Source organism: Rhododendron vialii, chromosome 7a (assembly GCF_030253575.1).
Source record: "Rhododendron vialii isolate Sample 1 chromosome 7a, ASM3025357v1".
NCBI classification, from domain to species: Eukaryota; Viridiplantae; Streptophyta; class Magnoliopsida; order Ericales; family Ericaceae; genus Rhododendron; species Rhododendron vialii.
In genome coordinates this window covers 19946859-19966312 of record NC_080563.1, presented here as the reverse complement: position 1 = coordinate 19966312, position 19454 = coordinate 19946859, and the positions used below count along the sequence as shown (strand labels likewise).

Sequence of the window (19454 nt, the reverse complement as noted above, 5' to 3'; positions counted from 1 at the left end):
AATTTTATCTGGTTCAGACTTAATCAAATCATCCAAGAGCTTTATCTATAGAAGGATCCTCCCTTCATTATTGCTATCTATATCTCTCTCTTGCAGACTCACACCCAAGGCGTTACGATAGAGAGAAAGTCAAACATAGATGGGTTTGAATTTATGTATGTAGGGATGGAGTTTCCTTTGTATGGGTTGCTTGTATTGAAAAGTTTATCTTCGTTATTGAAGGTCACGTGTATCGCACATTTTGAGTTTTCTGCTACTCCCTTCGCTATGAATTATTAATTCGCTACAGCAACTCGTGCAATTTTTTTGTATAAAAAGATGTAACAATTATGTGCATAATTTGTAAATATTTTTATGCCGAATTAAAGATCTCAATTAGTTTTTTAAATCAATGCAAAAAAATTATAAATCATAAAAGGAAATAATTTATCGTTTAATTCAACAATTGGATTTTTTATTTTTTTTTGTTTGCAGTGAACTACTAACAATTAAGATCGGATGTAGTACTAAATCCTTAAGAAATCTTAATGGAAGAAAATTAAGAAGTTCAGGGACGTAATAGGTCAAATTAGTAGTTTGGTGATGAAGTAAACACAAAAAATGATAGTTTAGGGGATGCAGTTGAAATAAACCCATGGGAGATATATACAAATCTATAGAGAGAGAAAAGAACGAAGATTCGTTTCCATCCGTATATAAACCGACGGAGCCGAATCCAATGCGTCTCAAATTTTCCATTTAATTTGAGAGAGAGAGAGAGAGAGAGAGAGAGAGAGAGAGAGAGTTCTAGAGAGAGAAGGGTCCCGCGGCCAATGGCGGATTCTAGCGACTCTGTTTCCGTTGACATGGAGATGATCTCTGTCAGCGGAAAGGTTAGTCTCTACTCCATGTACTTCATTGTAGTATATATTCCATATATGTATGTATATTGTTGCAATGCGTATTGTTTGATTGTTAAGTTATTGTGGACTTGTGGAAACATCTGTGTTTTGAGTTTGATGTTTTGATCGCGAATCGTGTTGTTAGTTTTTGATACTCCCTCCGTCTCAAAATGTATGACAATTTTTGAAACTCGTGTCATTTTTCATTGTTTATATCTTTCAATCTATAATATTTTTCATGAGTTTGAAAACTTTGTATAATAGAACTAATCAAGAACTATCAAACAAGATCCATATTGCATATATTTTGAGATCTATATTGAAATATATAAGTAATTGAAATTGACACAGATATCAAAAATTGACATCCAATTTGGGGACGGAGGGAGTAAAATACTTATGGTTTTTGAATTTTTCTGTCTTTGGTAGGTAGGAGGATTTGATTATTTTCGCAACATTTTGTATTGCAGTACTTTTTATTTAGGGATGATTAATTTCTATTTTTAGATACATTGCTGTAGGTATGAGTTGATCTTTAGAGTTTCGAAGTTTTGCACTTGATAATAGCCTTCATAGGCGCAAATTGATTGGTTTTTTCAGTAATGGAGTGCAATTAATTTCAGATTTTGAACATTTGGAGTGAGGGATTGGAATGAACTTGTGTAAAAATCTTAATTGAATGTAATAGTGGGTAGGTTTTGCTATTGGGTTACAATTGCCATGTCACTTACTGCTGCTATTTTTGTTGGTTTTAATGCAATTCGATGATTTTATTTGGGCAAATGGTATAACTTTCGTTTGCCATTGTGTTTACCATTTCGTTACAAACTTGCAAGTATTAATTTTCTTTCCTCTTTCCTTATTTTCAAATTGCGGGTGGAGTGTGGAAGAATATGTTGAAGTCAATTGAACCATTTGTTATTTCCTTTTTCTCTTTTTTCTTTTCTAAGTGTGGGAGGTTTCTTAGTTAATACTATAAGCTGAATTCAGTGCTCAGGACATTTGACATTTTGCAAAAGTCAATCAACTACTTTGAGTAGAATAGCAGCAAGTTCTAATTAAGCAATCTCTGTTGATGCAAAATTCATTTTTATCTTAAGTTGAGTATGCCCTAATTGTCTTCATATCGTAAAGGATATGCAAAAAGTTGTGTACCAGAAACAGAATGTTGTGCTTGTAGATTTTTTCAAGGAGTTTTGGCATACTTTCCTTCACTAGGACTTGTAATAGTTTGACTATACTTTGTGCTGACAAGGAGCTTATTTATATGAATGGTTGCATTTCTAATGTGCCTACAGGAGTACCTTATAAAAACTGGCCGTGGTTCTATCTCTGTGGCAGTGTTTGGAGATCCAGACAAGCCAGCTCTTGTTACTTACCCTGATGTAGCATTGAACTGTAAGAAGATCAATGACATGTGAAACCAAATCTTACGTCCTTTGTCTTCAACCAAACCACTGGCATATCCTATGTAGCACGGATATGGATATGGACACAGACATGAGATACGGGATTTCGTAAAAAAATGGGGACACGACACGACAGGGAACACGGAAAAAATAAATAAATACTCCCTCCGTCTCGCAATGTTTGGTACTTTTGAGAATTCCCACTTTTAAGAGAAAAATTTTGATGTACAATTGATGAGCTAACTTTCCAATTTTACCCTTATGTAATTTCAACACTATTTGAAAATTTTCAAATTTGGGCCGGATACCAAAAAATTTTGGCGGCAATTGTGGCTCTCAAATTGAAAAGTGTACTTTTGTTTCTTTGAATTTTGAATAGGTTGTTGTTTAGAGTGAAAAAAAAGGGTAAAATGGGAAATTCACCTAATTTTGCTATTGACTTTTCAAAGCAGCCAAATATTATGGGACAAGGAAAAGCACAAAAGTGCCAAACATTGCGGGACGGAGGGAGTAGTATTTATTTTATACGAGTGGAAATATAGTTAGATAGATGAGCATGAAGCTTCAATATATACAAACAATTATCATATATATTACACACATCACATTACACTTTTAACGCAAAATATTTGAAGTAATACACGTTTACCCCCAAAAAAATATATAAAAAACTTGCATATTTAACCCTTGCCGTGCCCCTGACGTGTCCCTCCTGAGTACCCCTAAAAAAATTAATTAAATTTGTTTGACACGTGTCCCTTGTGTATTTGCCGTGTCAGTGCTTAATAGGGCATATTTGTTGCCATAAACATTCTTTTTACTGCTCGATGACTTTGTCATTACATTGGGTTACATACTTTGCTCTTTGATTTTGTGTTTTGATAAAATTATCACAACAAGTATCACATAGACAAATGCATGTATTTATTTGAAATTTGTTGGAGTTGATTGGCTTAAGTGTCACTGAACTGTTTAAATGAGTTGAAAGTGTTTTTACTGGTTAAAAGTTGGTTGGTGTTTTTCTTGTTGAAAACTTAGAAGAAGCTCGTTTGTTTGCACTAGTTCGAGTTTGCTTTTTTGGAACTGGATAACCCAATACTTCATTTCTCACTTTTCTGTTGTTTCTGGCATATGTTTTAAGCAGATACGTCCTGCTTTCATGGGCTATTCTGTTGTCCAGAAGCTTTTTCCTTGCTGCTCCATAACTTCTGCATCTACCATATTAGTCCCCCTGGGCATGAGGTTTGTAATTCATCAGTAGCTTGACTGCATATTGTGGTTGAGCTCCTAATTTTTCGATGCTTCTTTTACTACCAGTCACTGTGTTTCTTAGCTGGTACTTCCTTCAAGAGCTATTGCAGTTTGGTGCAGCCATAATTAAGTCCAGTGACCCAGTGCCATCCGTGGATGACTTAGCAGAACAGATTGCTGAGGTTCTTGACTATTTTAGGTAATTAAGTTTTGTGGCCTTCCTTCTTCCTTCTTCCTTCTTAATTTATTTAATCCTCAGTCAGAGTCATTCTCTGTCCAGTATATCTGCTTTTTTTTTTTCTTTTTCGTTTGAAGAAGATTCAATTTGACATTTCAAATACAACTAGAAAGTTGTGGGGTGGGGTGGTATTTATCTGGTTTTCTATGGATGGATCTTGGGTTTGGATTTGGTATGGAGCTCCCTCTTCGTGGCCTAGATCTGCAAGACTTACCACCGTTAGTGCCTGACTGGCCAGCAACGACCGGTAGGCATTCCGATGGTATAAGTAAGTCTTAATTCGAAGAGAGAGAGTATAGCGCTCTGAGGGTGCGAATGAACAGCGTACCTATCTAGAGTTTAGATTTGTACTTTATGTAAAGTAATTGAATGTAGACTCCAAGTAAGCTCATGCTCGGCACATGCCCTAAACCGCTTTTTGGAATGATGTCATGCATGACGCACCGAGTGCCACGTGACCGAACCGTCTCTAGTTAATTTGCGGACTCCTCTCCTCGTCTTGATTCAGGTTGAACCTTCTCCGACCCAGTCCAGTCCGACCCGTCTCCTTGGATCCATGCACTTGGGCTTTACGCTCGACAGGCCATAGTGCCTCACTCTCCTGCAGGCCCAAAGCGGATGGTTTGGCCCAAGCGCTCAACCTATTGGGCTGCTGATCCGCTAGGCCCAATGGGGCTTATGGTTCAGCCCACCACAATGGCCTTCAGCTCCTTTTTCTCTTCTTTTGGCTGTCAGTTGATTTTGAGTTTTGAATGGAAACAAGCTGATTTTTCTTTGATTTTGCAATTTTTATTACTCTTCAGAGTTGATGCAGTGATGTGTATGGGGGTGGCTGCTGGAGCTTATATCCTTTCCCTGTTTGCTGTAAGATGGGGTTTTCACTCAGACTTGCTTTGTTTGCTATGTGGTGATTTGAATTTTTCTTTTTCTTTTTCGTTTTGGTTAGACATTGAAAGATCTGGTCATTTAATGATCTGGCGGCAGATAAAATATACAGAACGCGTTCTTGGTTTGATACTCATCTCTCCTCTATGCAAAGCACCATCGTGGACAGAATGGTTGTATAATAAGGTTCCTTTCCCCAAGATTTTCTTTTATTGTTCTCAACATTCTATTGGGGGATATTTCATAATTCTCTCCTAAGATGCTACATCCCTTGCAGGTGATGTTGAAGTTTCTTTTTTTTTATGGCATGTGTAGTGTGGCGAAGGAGTTGTTGCTTATGCGGTACTTCAGCAAGGTGCTATTGTGCTTCTTGTACCCTTTGCTATTAGTTTTTCTAGAATTTTGGATGTGTTAAAATTGGATAATATTACAGAAAGTTCGTGGTAACTCTCAAGTACCAGAGTCAGATATAGTTCAAGCATGCAGAAGAGTAAGTGTATCTTCTTTTCTTTTCTTCTTTCTCATTTTATCTTGCAAAGGGGATATTGGCAAGTCAGAAAGATGCCACACTTGTATTATTTCAGCCAATAAATGTTGTTTTTGCAGTTGCTGGATGAGAGGCTGAGTCTAAATGTTTCGCGGTTTCTTCAAGCTATCAATGGGTAAAATTTATCTCCATTGAAGTTATTTAAAATAAATTATGCTAAAAGATTTATACGAGAAGAAAATGTTATCAATTCTCATTGTCTTGTGGTAGTTTAGTATTGGTCTCTACTCCCAAGTAATCTAGACCGAGTCCCAAAGTCTAGAAGCAGCACTTTGGGTTCCCATGAGCATTTTCAAGCGAAGGAAATGCTGAATTCTAATGAGTCAAGTCAAGTAGAATTTCTCTTCCACAGCAAAAGATAGTTACCACCCATCAAGTATGCAGAGTAACACACTTTCTGGAATTGTTTGTTTCAAATGTCTTTTTATCTGACAGGAGAGAAGACATCACTGAAGGGCTCAAGAAACTAAAATGCCGGTCTTTAGTATTTGTTGGAGAGTACTCTCCGTTTCACGCCGATGCTTTACACATGACTTCAAATCTAGAAGAAAGATATACTGCCTTAGTTGAGGTATGCACTAGAGGCATTTTACTATCTGGATTCTGGATATAAACTTTATCTCGCGTAAAATGATTGATGCCAGTTTCACTTGGGCTGTGTTTGATTATGAATTTCTAGAAACAAAGGGAAATTGATTAACCTAGAAATTTTAAAAAAGTTAGTTATATTCCCTAGAAATTTTAAAAAAGTTAGTTATATTCCTTTGTTTGGATACGTAAAGAAAAAAGAAAGAAAATTTCCATCTCATTTGCTTATATTATTTTTCTCTCTCAAAGTAGAAACCTAACATGCAAGAAAGGAAAATTTGACGGATATCCTTATTTTCCTTTATTTTCTCTTTCCTTCCTGCGTTCCAAACACCGGAGGGAAAGTCTACGGTAAATAGAAAACTAAGTAATGAATCCACAAATTAATTGTCTTTTTTCCAATGAGTTTCTAGGCCGCAGTGAATTCCTCTGCAAATCTGGGAAACCTAAAACGACCTTAAAGACATGTATCTGGTTTTGCAGGTTCAGGGATGTGGGTCAGTGGTGACAGAGGAGCAGCCCGATGCCATGTTGATACCATTGGAATACTTCCTTGTTGGGTTTGGCTTCTACAAGCCGTCTCAGGTCAATGCCAGCCCGAGAAGCCCATTGAGTCCAACTTCCATCTCTCCAGAGCTTTTCTCTCCGGAGAGCATGGGCGTGAAATTAAAACCCATAAAAACACGAATCTCTGTCGAAGACTGAAGAAAACTATACGTAGGTGAGAAATTTTTGGTAATCTGTATATGGAGAAATAGCTAATATTTCACATGATTGGGTGGGGGTGATTAAAGGAAAAAGTTCCTTGGGGACTGTAGATTAGAGAGAGAGGAAAGCTACAAACACAACTTTAAAACACATTATTGTGTTCGGAGCCGTTCGATGCAGTCCACATGCATCGAACGACGAAGTTGTGTTTTAAAGATGTGTTTGTAGACTTTTTGATAAGTTGTGTTTTAAAGATGTGTTTGTAGACTTTTTGATAGAGAAAAAGCTAAAAAGGTAAGGAGAGATGTGATTCTTTCAATTGTAACTATAAATGGTAGTAGCTAATAGGGCTGACTGCTGAGTTTGGTGATCAGAAATTGTATCAGTGAGTGGTGGCAGGCGAATTTATTCTTTTCTAATGGTAAAAATGCTTGTGTTGATTTTTTTTTTTTTTTTTTTTTTATGTTTCAAACAAGTTCTTGGTTTGATCAGAATTTCTTTGGTGACTTTGCCAAAAAAAAAAGAAGAGAGAAATTGTTAGGTGCTGACTGTCGAACTGGCATGCCGAAATTTTGCAATTTTGAATAGGGGTGCAACGAAGCCTAGCCAAGCTTTGTTGTGTTAGAGCTCAACTTTACTCCAAAGAAATCTTTAAATTGTTTTCATTATCTATATCTTTAAATTGTTTTCATTATCTATCAACTTATAAGATGTGAATTTAACACCCCATTCTTGGAAATTTAGTAATTTTTTTTTTTATAGCAATGACTTGTCAAGTTGAAGAGTAATTTCTCTCTTTAAATTTGAAGAGAAACAAAGCTATACTTTGATTGTGCTATCTCTCTTGAAATACTCTTATAATACTACTAATGGATTTTCTTATGCTCTGTCTAGGACTTGTGAAAGTAAAAAAGACTAGGAAATTAATTTAAAAGGAAAACGTAAGAAAAATAAAGGAAAATTTACACTGTTTAATACTCTATTTTTGCCAATTTTTTGTTCTCTCTCAAATCAATCAAGTGAAAGTTTGTTTGGAATGATTTACTTTCTTAAACCGGTCAAGTAGATAATATATGTAAATCTTTTTGGTTAACTGGGCATTCATTCATATTTCATATTATTACTGTTTTTTTTGCAGCTTTTGTATTTGCTTTTTTCGGTTGTTTACCTTTTTTTTTTGGACCGATAGTGTCTTTTGTACTTTTCTATTATGAATGCAATATATTTGTACTCCTTAAAAAAAAAAACTAAAAGTGTACAATACAGACCTTTGGTTCACTGATAAATAACACAAGTTAACTTTTCGATATGTTATGCTATGGTGTCCCCGGTCATTTTGGGGACACCGTAATTTTTGGCATAACTTCACCATTATGAGCATAATTAAAACCCATTACAAGCATAACCGAACCCAAACAAGGTATAACTAAGGAATATCCAAAAAACCAACCAAGGCATAACCAAACCCAATCAAGGCATAACAAACAAGTTATGCTTTGCTATGGTTCTATTATGCTCATAATGGTTTTGGTTATGCTCATAATAGGTTTTGGTTATACTCATAATGGTTTTGTTATGCCAAAAGTTACGGTGTCTCCAAAATGACCGGGGACACCGAAGTCATTCCCTAAAATGAAAGCTAGGTTCTGTTTGGACTGTTTTGGATATGCCAAAAGTTCAGAGGTGAGACCATAATGTCCCAATGGATTCCTTCTCTGTTGTTCTTAATTCTCCATCTAAGCTACAACTCTTAATTTCTGCTGTCACAAACTTAATAGTTTGAAATGTTTTCAATGATATTTTTAGGCTGACGCTCGCGTATTGTGTAACTTAAGTGAGACCGTTTTTTGTTTTTGTTTTCGATTGGAAAGGCGTGAAGTCATATTTGTTCCTTAGAAGTTGCTTTTCACATCTCTTGTATTAAAAATGAGGTGGGCTCGTGGGACTGACAATGTCTAAATTAAATTTAATACTCCCTTCATTCCAAAATGAGAGTCATTCTTAAGAATTTTAACTTTTTTAGAGAACATGTAATCATTATATATATTTGCCATCATTACTCCTATATTCTACATACTCCAATTTTGCACCATTTGTATTCACATCTAAGGGATCCTTTTGGAATTTTATCAAATTTTCACTTCTATTTTTGGAAAAAGACAATCATTTTGGAACATTCCAAAATAGAATAAAAGACTCCCAATTAGGAACGGAGAGAGTATCAATTAGACCTAAAACTAGTGCTAGGACCATACAATAAGGCTAGGCCCATGATACATAATTTGATAGTTACTCTAAAGAAATTGATGGTGAAAGCGAATGATATTCAAAATGGAGGAGATTAAAGCAATTGAATACTATAGGTCTACAACTAAAATCAATACAACTCATATGATGGAAATTGATATTGTGATTGAGGAAATTGATTGTGCTAATCACAAAAATAGAACAACTACTATATATTATGACTAAATGAGAAAATGAAAATTTAAAAATATAGAGGCGACAAACCATGGTAGCTAACGAGGTTGAAGAGTATAGAGGCGACAAACCATGGTAGCTAACGAGGTTGAAGATTTCAATATGCGTACATAGATGTCAAAATATCATGACTGGTATGTCGCAATGCTACCATAGACATAAATATAACTACGATGCACAAAATTTCATCCAATCCAATCATGTGTACATTGTAGATCAAATCAAACCACGATAACTGTGGAAGGATCAAACATGGCCTTTAGAAAATTCAGGCGTATCATGCTATACATGAGCATTCAGGAGGTCGTATTTGGATCGTAGATTCGTGATGAACTTTCCGACAAGAAAGGAAAAATGCTAAGAGAGATAAGAACATAATGTTACCAAAAAGGCTTTCCTATCATTTTTATTTCTCAAGATAAATTCTCCCAAAAATCCAAGATGCGAACGTAGCCTTACTGGTATCTATGTTACCACTCAGAAAAACACACTACACAAGTGTGTAATTACTGATAACTTTAAATGAATTTTTCAGCTGATTAACGTACCAACAGATTTTTAGCTAGAGAGAGAGAGAGAGAGAGAGAGCATCATATATGATCGAAACCATGCTTTTGCATGTACTGGTTCCTATGGAATGATCAAGAAATGTTTAATCCCATATATTTCCATGTATCTACCTCTTTCCACTGGTCACTTCATGCCAAATCCTCTAGGTTTGATGCTCATGTGGTTTACATGGATCCCGTGATCCGTGTCTTCAACATTCCTCCAACCTTTTCTCCTGTTCATCTCTGCGTACATCTCATCTATCATTGGCTTCCAAAGACGAACTCGAGCGTTTATAAACCAATTGGACACCTGGTCATAGCCCATTCAGGAAAATGAGACAAGAAATAAAGCTCCTCTTTTTTTTTTTCTTTTCCCTTTCTCAAAATGGATTCGGTTTCTTCTTACTAAGATAAAAGTAGAAATGCAGGGATGTAGGGAAACCAAACAAAAAGGCAACAATAAGTCAAGAAACAACGAAACAAACAACCAGAAGAAATGAACACTAAATTTGAATGTACAGAAATTTAATCTGGTACGCTGTCAACCAAAAACTAGCACCAGAAATCCGGTGTTTAAACTTAGTTTCTAGTTCTGAGAAATTGAACTTGGAGAAAATAGTTGCGGTCCATCTAAAATATTTATGTTCTCAGCAAAAACAGGTAGGAAACGGAAATGTAAAAGCTACTGTATCCCAATTCGTACTGCCTCTCTTAATGATATGAAACCTCCAAAGATTTGATCTGTTTGTGGTATACAGAGATCCAGTGTACCAGAATTTTATGTACCTGGCTCCTTGTCAATCCACTTCTCACTGCAAGCAAGTGCTTCTCTGCATCTTTAGGGTACCTGAAATCCACAATCGCAAACAAATTCCATTTTCAGATGAATCAAAATGAGAGATTTCCAATTTCCAATGCAAGGGTTATGTTGCCAATCATTGACGGATCTTGCATTCAGATACGGACACATAACATGTAAAACATAGCCCTGAACTACCGACGACTTCCTATGGCCAAGTATGACTAGTTAACAGGTTTGACGGAACATCTTAAAATCAAAACAAATAATAATCGAATAAAGATAGCGAAAAAAAAAAAAAATTATCCCTGCCAATCATAATGAGTACCTCAGGTCTTGTGTTAAAAAGAAGTATTGTGTCTGGAAGTGATAGATCATGCAAAAACCTAACTTTTGGAACTGAATGCACAAAGCGACTGTCCTCACACTCGAAGTCTCGAACCCAACACCTAGAGGTTAGTAGGCTGTGTTTTCTATCGCTGAACCAATAATTTCGCCCAAGCTAGAAGTAGTAGTGTCACAAATTATTTGAAATAATTCTGATGTCTACAACATTTTAGTATAGGAACTTACGGGTGAAGAAAATTCTGAAACATCCATGCCCGTAAAACAGATACAGATCTTTCTGGCAAGCCCCTCTGGGGCCTCCAGAATTGATGGTCTTTTCTTTGGAGCTGCTGGAGAGCCCATCGCTTCTGGATGAAGGATGTCTCAAAGGTCCTATCTTCTTCCCTACTGTTTCCTTTGTTACAAGATGCTCCCATTTTAAGGATTTGGGAGCTAATTCTCTCCCTCAGGTTCTTGTACAAGGACGAGATTGTTTGCAAAGCAAAACGAGGATGTCTGTGAGGATCCAACTCGGTTGCAGCATGGAATGCAGATATTACAGTATGAATTTCATCCACGCATTGATTGTACCGTTCGTCAACCTGAGTTCAGAAAAATACGATTCAAATATTAGTCAGCAACTTAGTTTCGTAGCATGAGATACACCCTAAGCACAGACACGTGGCGTGACAAAGACAAATCAACTCCAGTAACATACAGGACACAGGTGCACCTGAGACAAATTAAGAACTTCCAGTTACGCAAATTCATTAAAACACATACATATGTATAATGTAGTAAAAAACAAGGAACATTGTTTAACATAACACTAACTAAACTTAGAAAACGAAATATTCACAAATTGAACTTCGAGATGTCATTTCTGTCACTACTGAATTTTATAGAATGAAAACAATTGCAGGACATTTCTATGAATACCAAGATTCATCTTCCAAATAATTCATAACATTGTTACTGTGAAGATATCTTCAAATAGGACGTGTTTAGAGGGTAGAAGTGTTGGGTAAGTGTCTTTAAGTGTTGAGCTTAGGAAGTGGTGTCTGAGGAGTGAGACACTGACACGGATGTTCAACATGACAAACCTCCCTAGAAGAGTCTGTGCTTCTAACCACGAACCCACCTGACAGTAGCAATTGGAAAGAAACCACAGGAAGCAAACTAAATGAGTCCGCAAGAACAAAGTAAGTCAGCTGAATCAAGTGAGACCCTCATTTTCAGCAAAAGAAAGATTGTTCGTTAAGCACAGTTTCACGGTTGAACATGAATTTAACCATTTCAAGAACATCACACACATGCATGTTTTGCAATTCAGGACTATTACAAACAAGTACGCCAATCATCGTGCATATTTTGAGCACCTAGAGTTCAAAATTACGAAGACAAAATCACCAACATACCAATTCAAGTAGATCCAACAACTTCTTCTTCTTCGCTTCAACAAGGCCCATTTGAACCTCAAATCTAGCATTTCCATCAGAAAAATCATCATAACCGATTGCACCATAGCCTCTGTCAGCAGCATGGCGACTTGAAGAAAGAGTATATTTTGCCCCACCCTCGATCCCACTCGTGGAATAGTTCTCGTGAACTAAACTTTCAAGTGAATAACTGGCAATCTCCGAAAGTATTTCTTGAATCACACGAAGGTATCCAGAACTGGAGAAAAACTGCTGAAGCTGGACTGGTCTACAAGAATTGAAACTGAGGGAAAGATTCTTACTTTTGCAAGATGTTTCCGAACCCAACTGTTTTCCATTCAAAGAACGGTGCGTAACACCGCTACTGCTTATTTCAGAGCATTGATCCTGAATACATGTTCCATGAATAAAAGAAGGCTGGCACGTGGCAAGACTGAGGGACAGCTCATTATTAAAATTGGAGGAGCCAGAAGGATTAGCGGGGCTCATACTTGTATTTTCTGAGGAAATCCACCCATCAGTATCCGTGTTTCCCATGAATGGAAAGGATGGAATCCCAGTTCTTCCAGTGACTTTTCCATAAAGCTCTGGACAGTCAAGAAACTTGTCGGAAGTCCATTTACTGTTCGTACCACCAATCATTTCACCATATCCATAATTCACTGAGGCTGTGAATGCAGAATTTAGTGCAGCAGAGAAGTCATTTGGCATAGTAGCTCTCAAAATCTCCAGCGGATATGGTGAAGGTGCAGAATTTCCAAATTCTGATGAAACGGAAATTCCACTTACGAGTCCTTCCTGAAACTGAGTGTTCTCGACTGGACATGAAGGATTCGAAATGGGGATTGATGAGTCGGAACCACCATAAAAATTTATCATGGGTTCACCTTCTAGCATAGCAAGTGCAGGTAATTCAGACATGATTAGCCTTTGGTTGTTTTGGTGGAGTGCACCGGACTGAGCAGAGGACAGCGAAGTAATATGCGAGAACATTCCATCCAACATAGTGTTCTGGTCGCCCATATCTGATTGTACATTCAATGCATCATCCTGTGTTATGTTAGAGGATGAAGCTAGGGAATCAAAGTGCATTATGCATGAGTAACCTCTAAATCATTGCCAAGTCTCTATGTATATGGGAGATCTGTCAAACAATATTAAGCCAGTTGCATGTTAGGAAAAACTACCACAAACTGGAAACTGGCATTAGTAAACACATATGTCAGATCACCAAGCATTTCAAATGCCTAAGCTAATACCAAAAGAAAATGGGACCAACAATCCAAAGGCTCAAGTTGCCAATAAATGAGCCCAATAGCTATAACAAGCAACCTAACATTCTCCCTCACATGCAACCCCGTCTTGGACATCCAGGGACAGTTGAACATGATGAACAAACACAGACTAACAAAGTGCACAAAGACAGAGATAGCGACTCAACACGATTTGAAAGCGAGACCTCTTGGAATCAGAATAGTTACACGATTGGAATCATTGGATTGCCAATTATCCATAAAGAATGAGATGATAGGAAATGAGCCCAACGATATGTATCAAGCTATCTCATAGCCACACATTAATATATGTCCAAGTAGAACAACTCTAAAGAAAGTTCTCCACAAGTAATATGACATGAATCATCGTGCGCCTACTGGCGAGCAACTAAGAAGGAAACTTGCATACATTGCATTGAATTTATCAAGCTCACTTTTGAAGTCACATGCATTCACATGTCAAGCTCACTTTTGAAGTCAGAAAAATCTTGTATTGAAATCAAAAGTACCAACAATGTTAGCTAAGAATTGCGAATCAAGATTGGTAGCATAATACTGTGTCTTTCAGCTGGAAACTATACATGACAAGAAAACTGCTAACATGCATCCAACGTGGAACAGGTATACTATCAATTGTCCCTGTCAGACAAATGACTGAACTAAGAGCAGAACCCATGTCAAAAATAAAAAACTAAGAGCAGAACACCCAAATTGCATAAAATTGAAGGGGACATGAGTACATATTCACTAAGAGCAGAACCCATGTCAAAAAAAAAAAAAAAAAAACTAAGAGCAGAACACCCAAATTGCATAAAATTGAAGGGGACAGGAGTACATATTCAAAAGGCAACATGAATTTGATGAATATATTGAGAAAATGCTACTATGCAGTAGAATCCACAGGGAAAGTAGGTAAGGAAGTGAACACAATCTCCATTAGCCAAGCACATGCATAAAGGTGCATCATATAGTTGATATATTACTTCATGGACCGGACCCTCCGCTTTCTTACCACCTGCTTCTTCTTTTTTGTGAGAGGCACCTGATTAAAGTTCAAATTACAAAAACAATTTTGGCCGCTGCATTAGAACATTTGGCAGGCCATGTTGAGCACCAACTACTACTGCTACTGCTACAGATATAATTTTGGCCATATTGAGCACCAACTACTATTGCTACTGCTGAAATTACAGATATAATTTTCGCTGCTGCTACTACTGCTACTGCTACAGATATAATTTTGGCCATATTGAGCACCAACTACTACTGCTACTGCTACATTTGGCAGGCCATATTGAGCACCAACTACTACTGCTACTGCTACAGATTTTTGCTCCAAAACCATAGCAACCCAAACCAAACCCCGAATGTCTCAATTAATTGCGGTCGGTCTTCTTCATCTTTTATCAGGTATTCAAAAACAGGACTTTATTACACAAGAAAATGGACTGTCAATAAGTCACGAACATGGCAAAAAAAAAAACACAGTTTTCTAGTGTTAAAGAACCTTGAAAAGTGTTAAAAACGTATTAGAAAATGTGTTTTTTATACTTTCGTATAAAAAACAATAAAAATAAAGGTCATTCATAACTTGGGCCAAGGGTAGGGGATATCGTAGTGAAAATTCTTCTTAACAAGACACAGAAAGAGAGAAAGAAAAATAATTTGGGCCAACGATCCTTTGTTCCCAAAAACCTTTGTCTCCATAGAACAATGCATTCACAACACAACAATATGGGATGGGAGTTCATTGGGGACATAGGAACAAGGACTCTGGGGAGAGAGGCTCACCTGCCCACAACTGTCACCACTAAGGCTGAGAAATATACTATCACAAAACAACATATGAGAGTCTAAAACATCATTTTTTGTTATGGGCACTAACAGATATATGTTTTTTTTAATCAATAACATTAGAAAACAGCAAAAGGGAAACATGACAAAGTAACCAACCTTGACTCATTTGCAAATGAGATATCTATCACCCACCAACAAACCAATGTCTGAACTGCAGCTTCCTCCACCAAGCCAAAAGAGTACAACCAATAAGGTTTATGCAGATTTCTTGGATTTTGCCAAACAAAACTTTTGGTGGATCTTCCAAGTATTCAAAAGAGGGGTACCATCAAAAGAAAGAGTGGCTTGCTTTCATATAGTTTCAAATTACATGTGGTTTTTCTCAGAGAACCAGAAGCAAACAAAGGCAGTTTCAAACTTGATAAATTTAAGAAAGCATTCGTTTTCCTTTCTCCTCCAACATTGCAAAAAGGGGGCTGTGTTTCTTTCTTTAACAAAAGGAACAAGGTGAAAAGGCCGATACTACAAAAAGTGGGTCATTTTCTTCATAAGGGCAAAAGATTTGGGATTCTTTTCAAGAACCCAAAGCCCAAGAAACTGAAGTTCAGAGTTTCAGACCCCCATGAAGAATCATGACCTCTGCCTCTTTTATCTCTGTCTCACTCCATGCACAAGATCTTAAAGACACACAAATGGGTCTTGTAAATAAAGCACAACCCAGTTCAGAGAACCCATTAAAAGCAATAAAGAGTCTCAAGAAAAAAGGGGCTCTTTGCAGGGAGGTAGAGGGATGATTATATGGACCCATGAGTTAAATTGAAGATAGAGAGAGAAGAACAGCCACACAATGGTAAAAACAAGGACATGTACGTAGATTCAGAAAGGCAAGTATTAAAAGTGGAGTAATTTTGGCATCCCAAATTGTTAATCACACCTCACAGTGCCAAACTCAGCTCCATGTTGATTTTAGTATTCCTCGAAGTTACAATTTAATTTGAAGAGTAAAAAAATTAACTTCATACTGATTTTTGCACCTTTCTTGAGAATAAGATTAACAATTTAAGAGGTGCAAAAATCAATCCCCTAATAAAAACAAGGACACAATGGCAAGGTAGTATTACTCCTTGGTGCAGTGCCACTCATTTCTGTTGCAGGCTTTGGAGGAGGGCCCATCCCTACACCTCCTTTTCTCTCTCATCTCTGACTGATGATCTTCCTTTGTCCTCCTCCTCCTCCTCCTCCTCTACCCTATCTCTCATCAATACCTGCTTTTGTGTAATCATCGCAATCAAGATATAGGGATTCCCTCTGTTGAAACTTCTGTTCATGGCAGGGTCTATGTTTTGCTGAGAGAAGGAAGGAAAAAGGCCTTTACTTTTTACCTATTTTAAGCCACCTTGGTAATGTGATGAGAAGGAAGAGTTAAAGAGGGTAACCAGAACAATTACTTTTGTCCCTCCACGATTACAACTATGGGGTTGGGGCAACTCGGATGTGAGAAAGACAAGAGTGGTACTGTTTACGACAGTAGACTCAGTAGTGTTCTATAAGAGAGAGAGAGAGAGAGAGAGAGAGAGAGAGTCCAGTTTTGAAAGAGTGAGGAGTGGGCGAAGAGAACCACCACTTGGCTACACGTTGTGTTGATGCAATTGTCGCATCTCCGGTCCATCTCTAAAACTTCAAAATCAAGAAGAGAAATGTCACATATTGAAAGTATACTTTTTAATTTAAACCCTTTTCTTCTTTTTTTGTACTTTAAAATGTGAGTGTTTATGCATTGAAGTATATGTGTTTCGGTGTGATTCTAGACTTTTTGTAATCATAATTCCATTTTCGTACGGGCAGGAAAAAATGCCTTTTCCATTTTTTTTTGAGATGAGAGAAGGCCTTTGCTTGTTGAGTCCAGCTATGGATAAATTGGTGCACTGAATGTACATCAAGTTATGTGAAATCCACTTCGTGATTACATAAATATTTAGAGTCGCCTAATTAGTTTAGGTATCTCTGTAAAAAAAACAGCTAATTCAAATATAGGTTAAAGTTTGATCAAATTAGTCGAATATAGTTAAGAGCTTAATCAAATTGAACGAAGAATTCATCAAACTCTTACCGAAATCCGACTGAACTGATTTAATCAAATTGATTGAAAAATTAATCAAACTCTTATCGGTATCCGACTAAACTGATTTTTACAGAAATCTTTAAAAAATATTATAAATAAATTGAGCGACTTCTATTATAAAAAAAAAAAAAGAGTTGCTTTACCAGAGTATATACTACTAGTAGGTATTGTAGGACAGCTTGGAAAAGGGGGTAAAGAGGGTTAGGAAACTACATACTTTTTGCCCTGCTGCACCCTACAACTTGCTGTTAAGGCAATTTGATGTGAGAAATACCCAGGATTTGCATTGTTGCACTGTTTTTGAGAAAGAGAAAACGTGTCCTACTTCAGTTTCTAGTTTGAGAAAGAAGGTTAGGTAGTAGTGAATAAACAATATGAAGGAATGATACACCCACCGCAGTTCATCGACCGCGCCGTCCACCCCAAGCTCTTTGGGCCCACTCCGGCCACCGGACAGCCAATCCGAACTGACCAAAAATTTAAAAAAAAAAAACCGAGTGGGCCTTCGCGTGAATCAACGGTATCCGACGTGTGTAAGTACTCGATCCGAACTTACAAAAATCAAATGATCCGAGGCATTAAAAAATGGAAGTTCGGATTGAGCATTTGCACACTTCAAATGCCATTGATTCTAGCGTAGACCCACTCGGTTTTTTTTTTTAGAATTTTTGGTCGGTTCAGATCGGGTGTCCGGTGGCCGAAGTGGGTCCGGAAAGTGTGTGGTGGGCAGGGCGATGGATGAGCCGCGGTAGGTGTATCATTTCCGCAATATGAATATGCTGATGCAAGCAAAACTGAAATAAAATCTCAAATCTGCGGGCTGCCGGGTTGGGTGAGAGATACTCCTCTCTGAGTCATCGGACGGACGAATTTATGGGCAAATTTCACTGACCTCCCCTAAGGTTTTTGACACTAGCAGAAACCACCCCTGAGATTTCTGAAATATCATTGCCCTCCCCTACTTTTTCTGACATTACCAAGACTCCCCCTTCTGTTAACTTATCGTCAGGTGCCTTGACAGAAATGGATGAGTCATGCTGATGTCATGTTATATGACCTTCAAACTGCCACAAATGCCCTTCCAGCTTTGCCTTTCTTATTCTTCTTTTTTATTGCCCATTTAGTCTTTCTTGTTAATATAGAACTCATTGTGTTTGTTTACTATTTTCTACAACTACTATTGACCCCTTTTTCTTTCAACTACTATTGACCTTCGGCTACTATATAAAAAAGTTTCAAAAGCAGATAAGGTTTACAAGAAAAAATGACGATTCAAATTTTAGGGAGAAATCCTACACCGATCTAGAACTACTTCTAGAATTTGCTAAGGCGACATAATGAAAAAAAATTGAGCATTTATCAAAGAAGGGGTTTGTGTATTAAGGGAGCACTATTTTTTTTATAAGCAAGGGGAGCACTGTTTGGTGTTGTGCACTAGCGCAAAACATGTGTGGGTGCGCCCATTATCGGAACCCTCTTCGGTTCGTTTATTTGATCTAAGCCATCTGATAGCTAGTTTTCGTCTCTCCGAATAGATATTTTGTGTAAAAATGACTTTGACCAGATAACGAGAACACATTGGTCTTAAAAAATTATTTGATCTAAGCCATCTGGTATCCGATCTAAATTTTTAAATAGAATACCTACTTGGCAAAACGATTTAAGCTTGTAGCTCAATTGGCATCTCCTGGTTCCCTTGGGAGACCAGGTTTGAGTCCCGTCGTGGGTGTTTGAGGGTTCAAGGTTATGGACAGTCTTTGAACTCTTTGTAGAATAACTTACTAACCCCCTGCTAACCCTCCCGATGTAAACAAGGCAAAAAAAAAAAGAATGTCAAATAATTAAATGTTGGATGGGCCTGAGTGCACTCCCGATTGGGTAAAAGTGTAAATTGGGTAAAATTGGTATATTTCTAAAATAAATTGGGTAAAAGTCATGATTTTTAGTTTTTGGATTGCTCTTGTCGAGATAAATTAATAATCTACACACAAAAATTAACGCAAAAAAATGTGATAAAAATTTGAATAAGGATAAAAAAAAAGAAGGAAAACTAGACCTAAATTAATCCAACATTAGAAGTTAGAATTTTTTTTGATTACTGATTATAGCATAAGAATTTGATGTGCTTGAGCAAAATTTTTCCATTATTCTTATCCT

The 19454-nt window shown here is 37.1% G+C and overlaps 2 protein-coding genes across 9 annotated transcripts; one reads left to right on the top strand and one right to left on the bottom strand.

Annotated features, from left to right (window-relative positions):
- Window positions 1–724: 724 nt before the first annotated feature.
- Window positions 725–6619, top strand: LOC131333197 (protein NDL2-like). Of its 6 annotated transcripts, none has more exons than XM_058367594.1 (11): window positions 727–872; window positions 2180–2279; window positions 3435–3532; window positions 3652–3740; window positions 4583–4643; window positions 4764–4850; window positions 4942–5019; window positions 5098–5154; window positions 5271–5326; window positions 5647–5782; window positions 6283–6619. In XM_058367594.1, the coding sequence occupies exons 1-11, from the start codon at window positions 813–815 to the stop codon at window positions 6502–6504; spliced, it is 1044 nt and encodes a 347-aa protein (XP_058223577.1). In that variant the 5' UTR covers window positions 727–812; the 3' UTR covers window positions 6505–6619. The 6 variants fall into 6 exon arrangements, with proteins under 6 accessions (XP_058223580.1, XP_058223577.1, XP_058223576.1 ...); XM_058367593.1 differs by having other exon boundaries at window positions 3432–3532; XM_058367597.1 differs by lacking the exon at window positions 2180–2279 and having other exon boundaries at window positions 725–872; window positions 3624–3740.
- A 2749-nt stretch (window positions 6620–9368) lies between these two features.
- Window positions 9369–16789, bottom strand: LOC131333196 (homeobox protein ATH1). 3 transcript variants are annotated; one of them, XM_058367592.1, is made up of 5 exons: window positions 15332–16789; window positions 12084–13154; window positions 10912–11267; window positions 10326–10386; window positions 9369–9849 (listed from the first exon to the last, which is right to left on the bottom strand). In XM_058367592.1, the coding sequence occupies exons 2-5, from the start codon at window positions 13125–13127 to the stop codon at window positions 9682–9684; spliced, it is 1629 nt and encodes a 542-aa protein (XP_058223575.1). In that variant the 5' UTR covers window positions 13128–13154; window positions 15332–16789; the 3' UTR covers window positions 9369–9681. The 3 variants fall into 3 exon arrangements, with proteins under 3 accessions (XP_058223575.1, XP_058223574.1, XP_058223573.1); XM_058367591.1 differs by having other exon boundaries at window positions 12084–13129; XM_058367590.1 differs by having other exon boundaries at window positions 12084–16789.
- Window positions 16790–19454: the final 2665 nt, after the last annotated feature.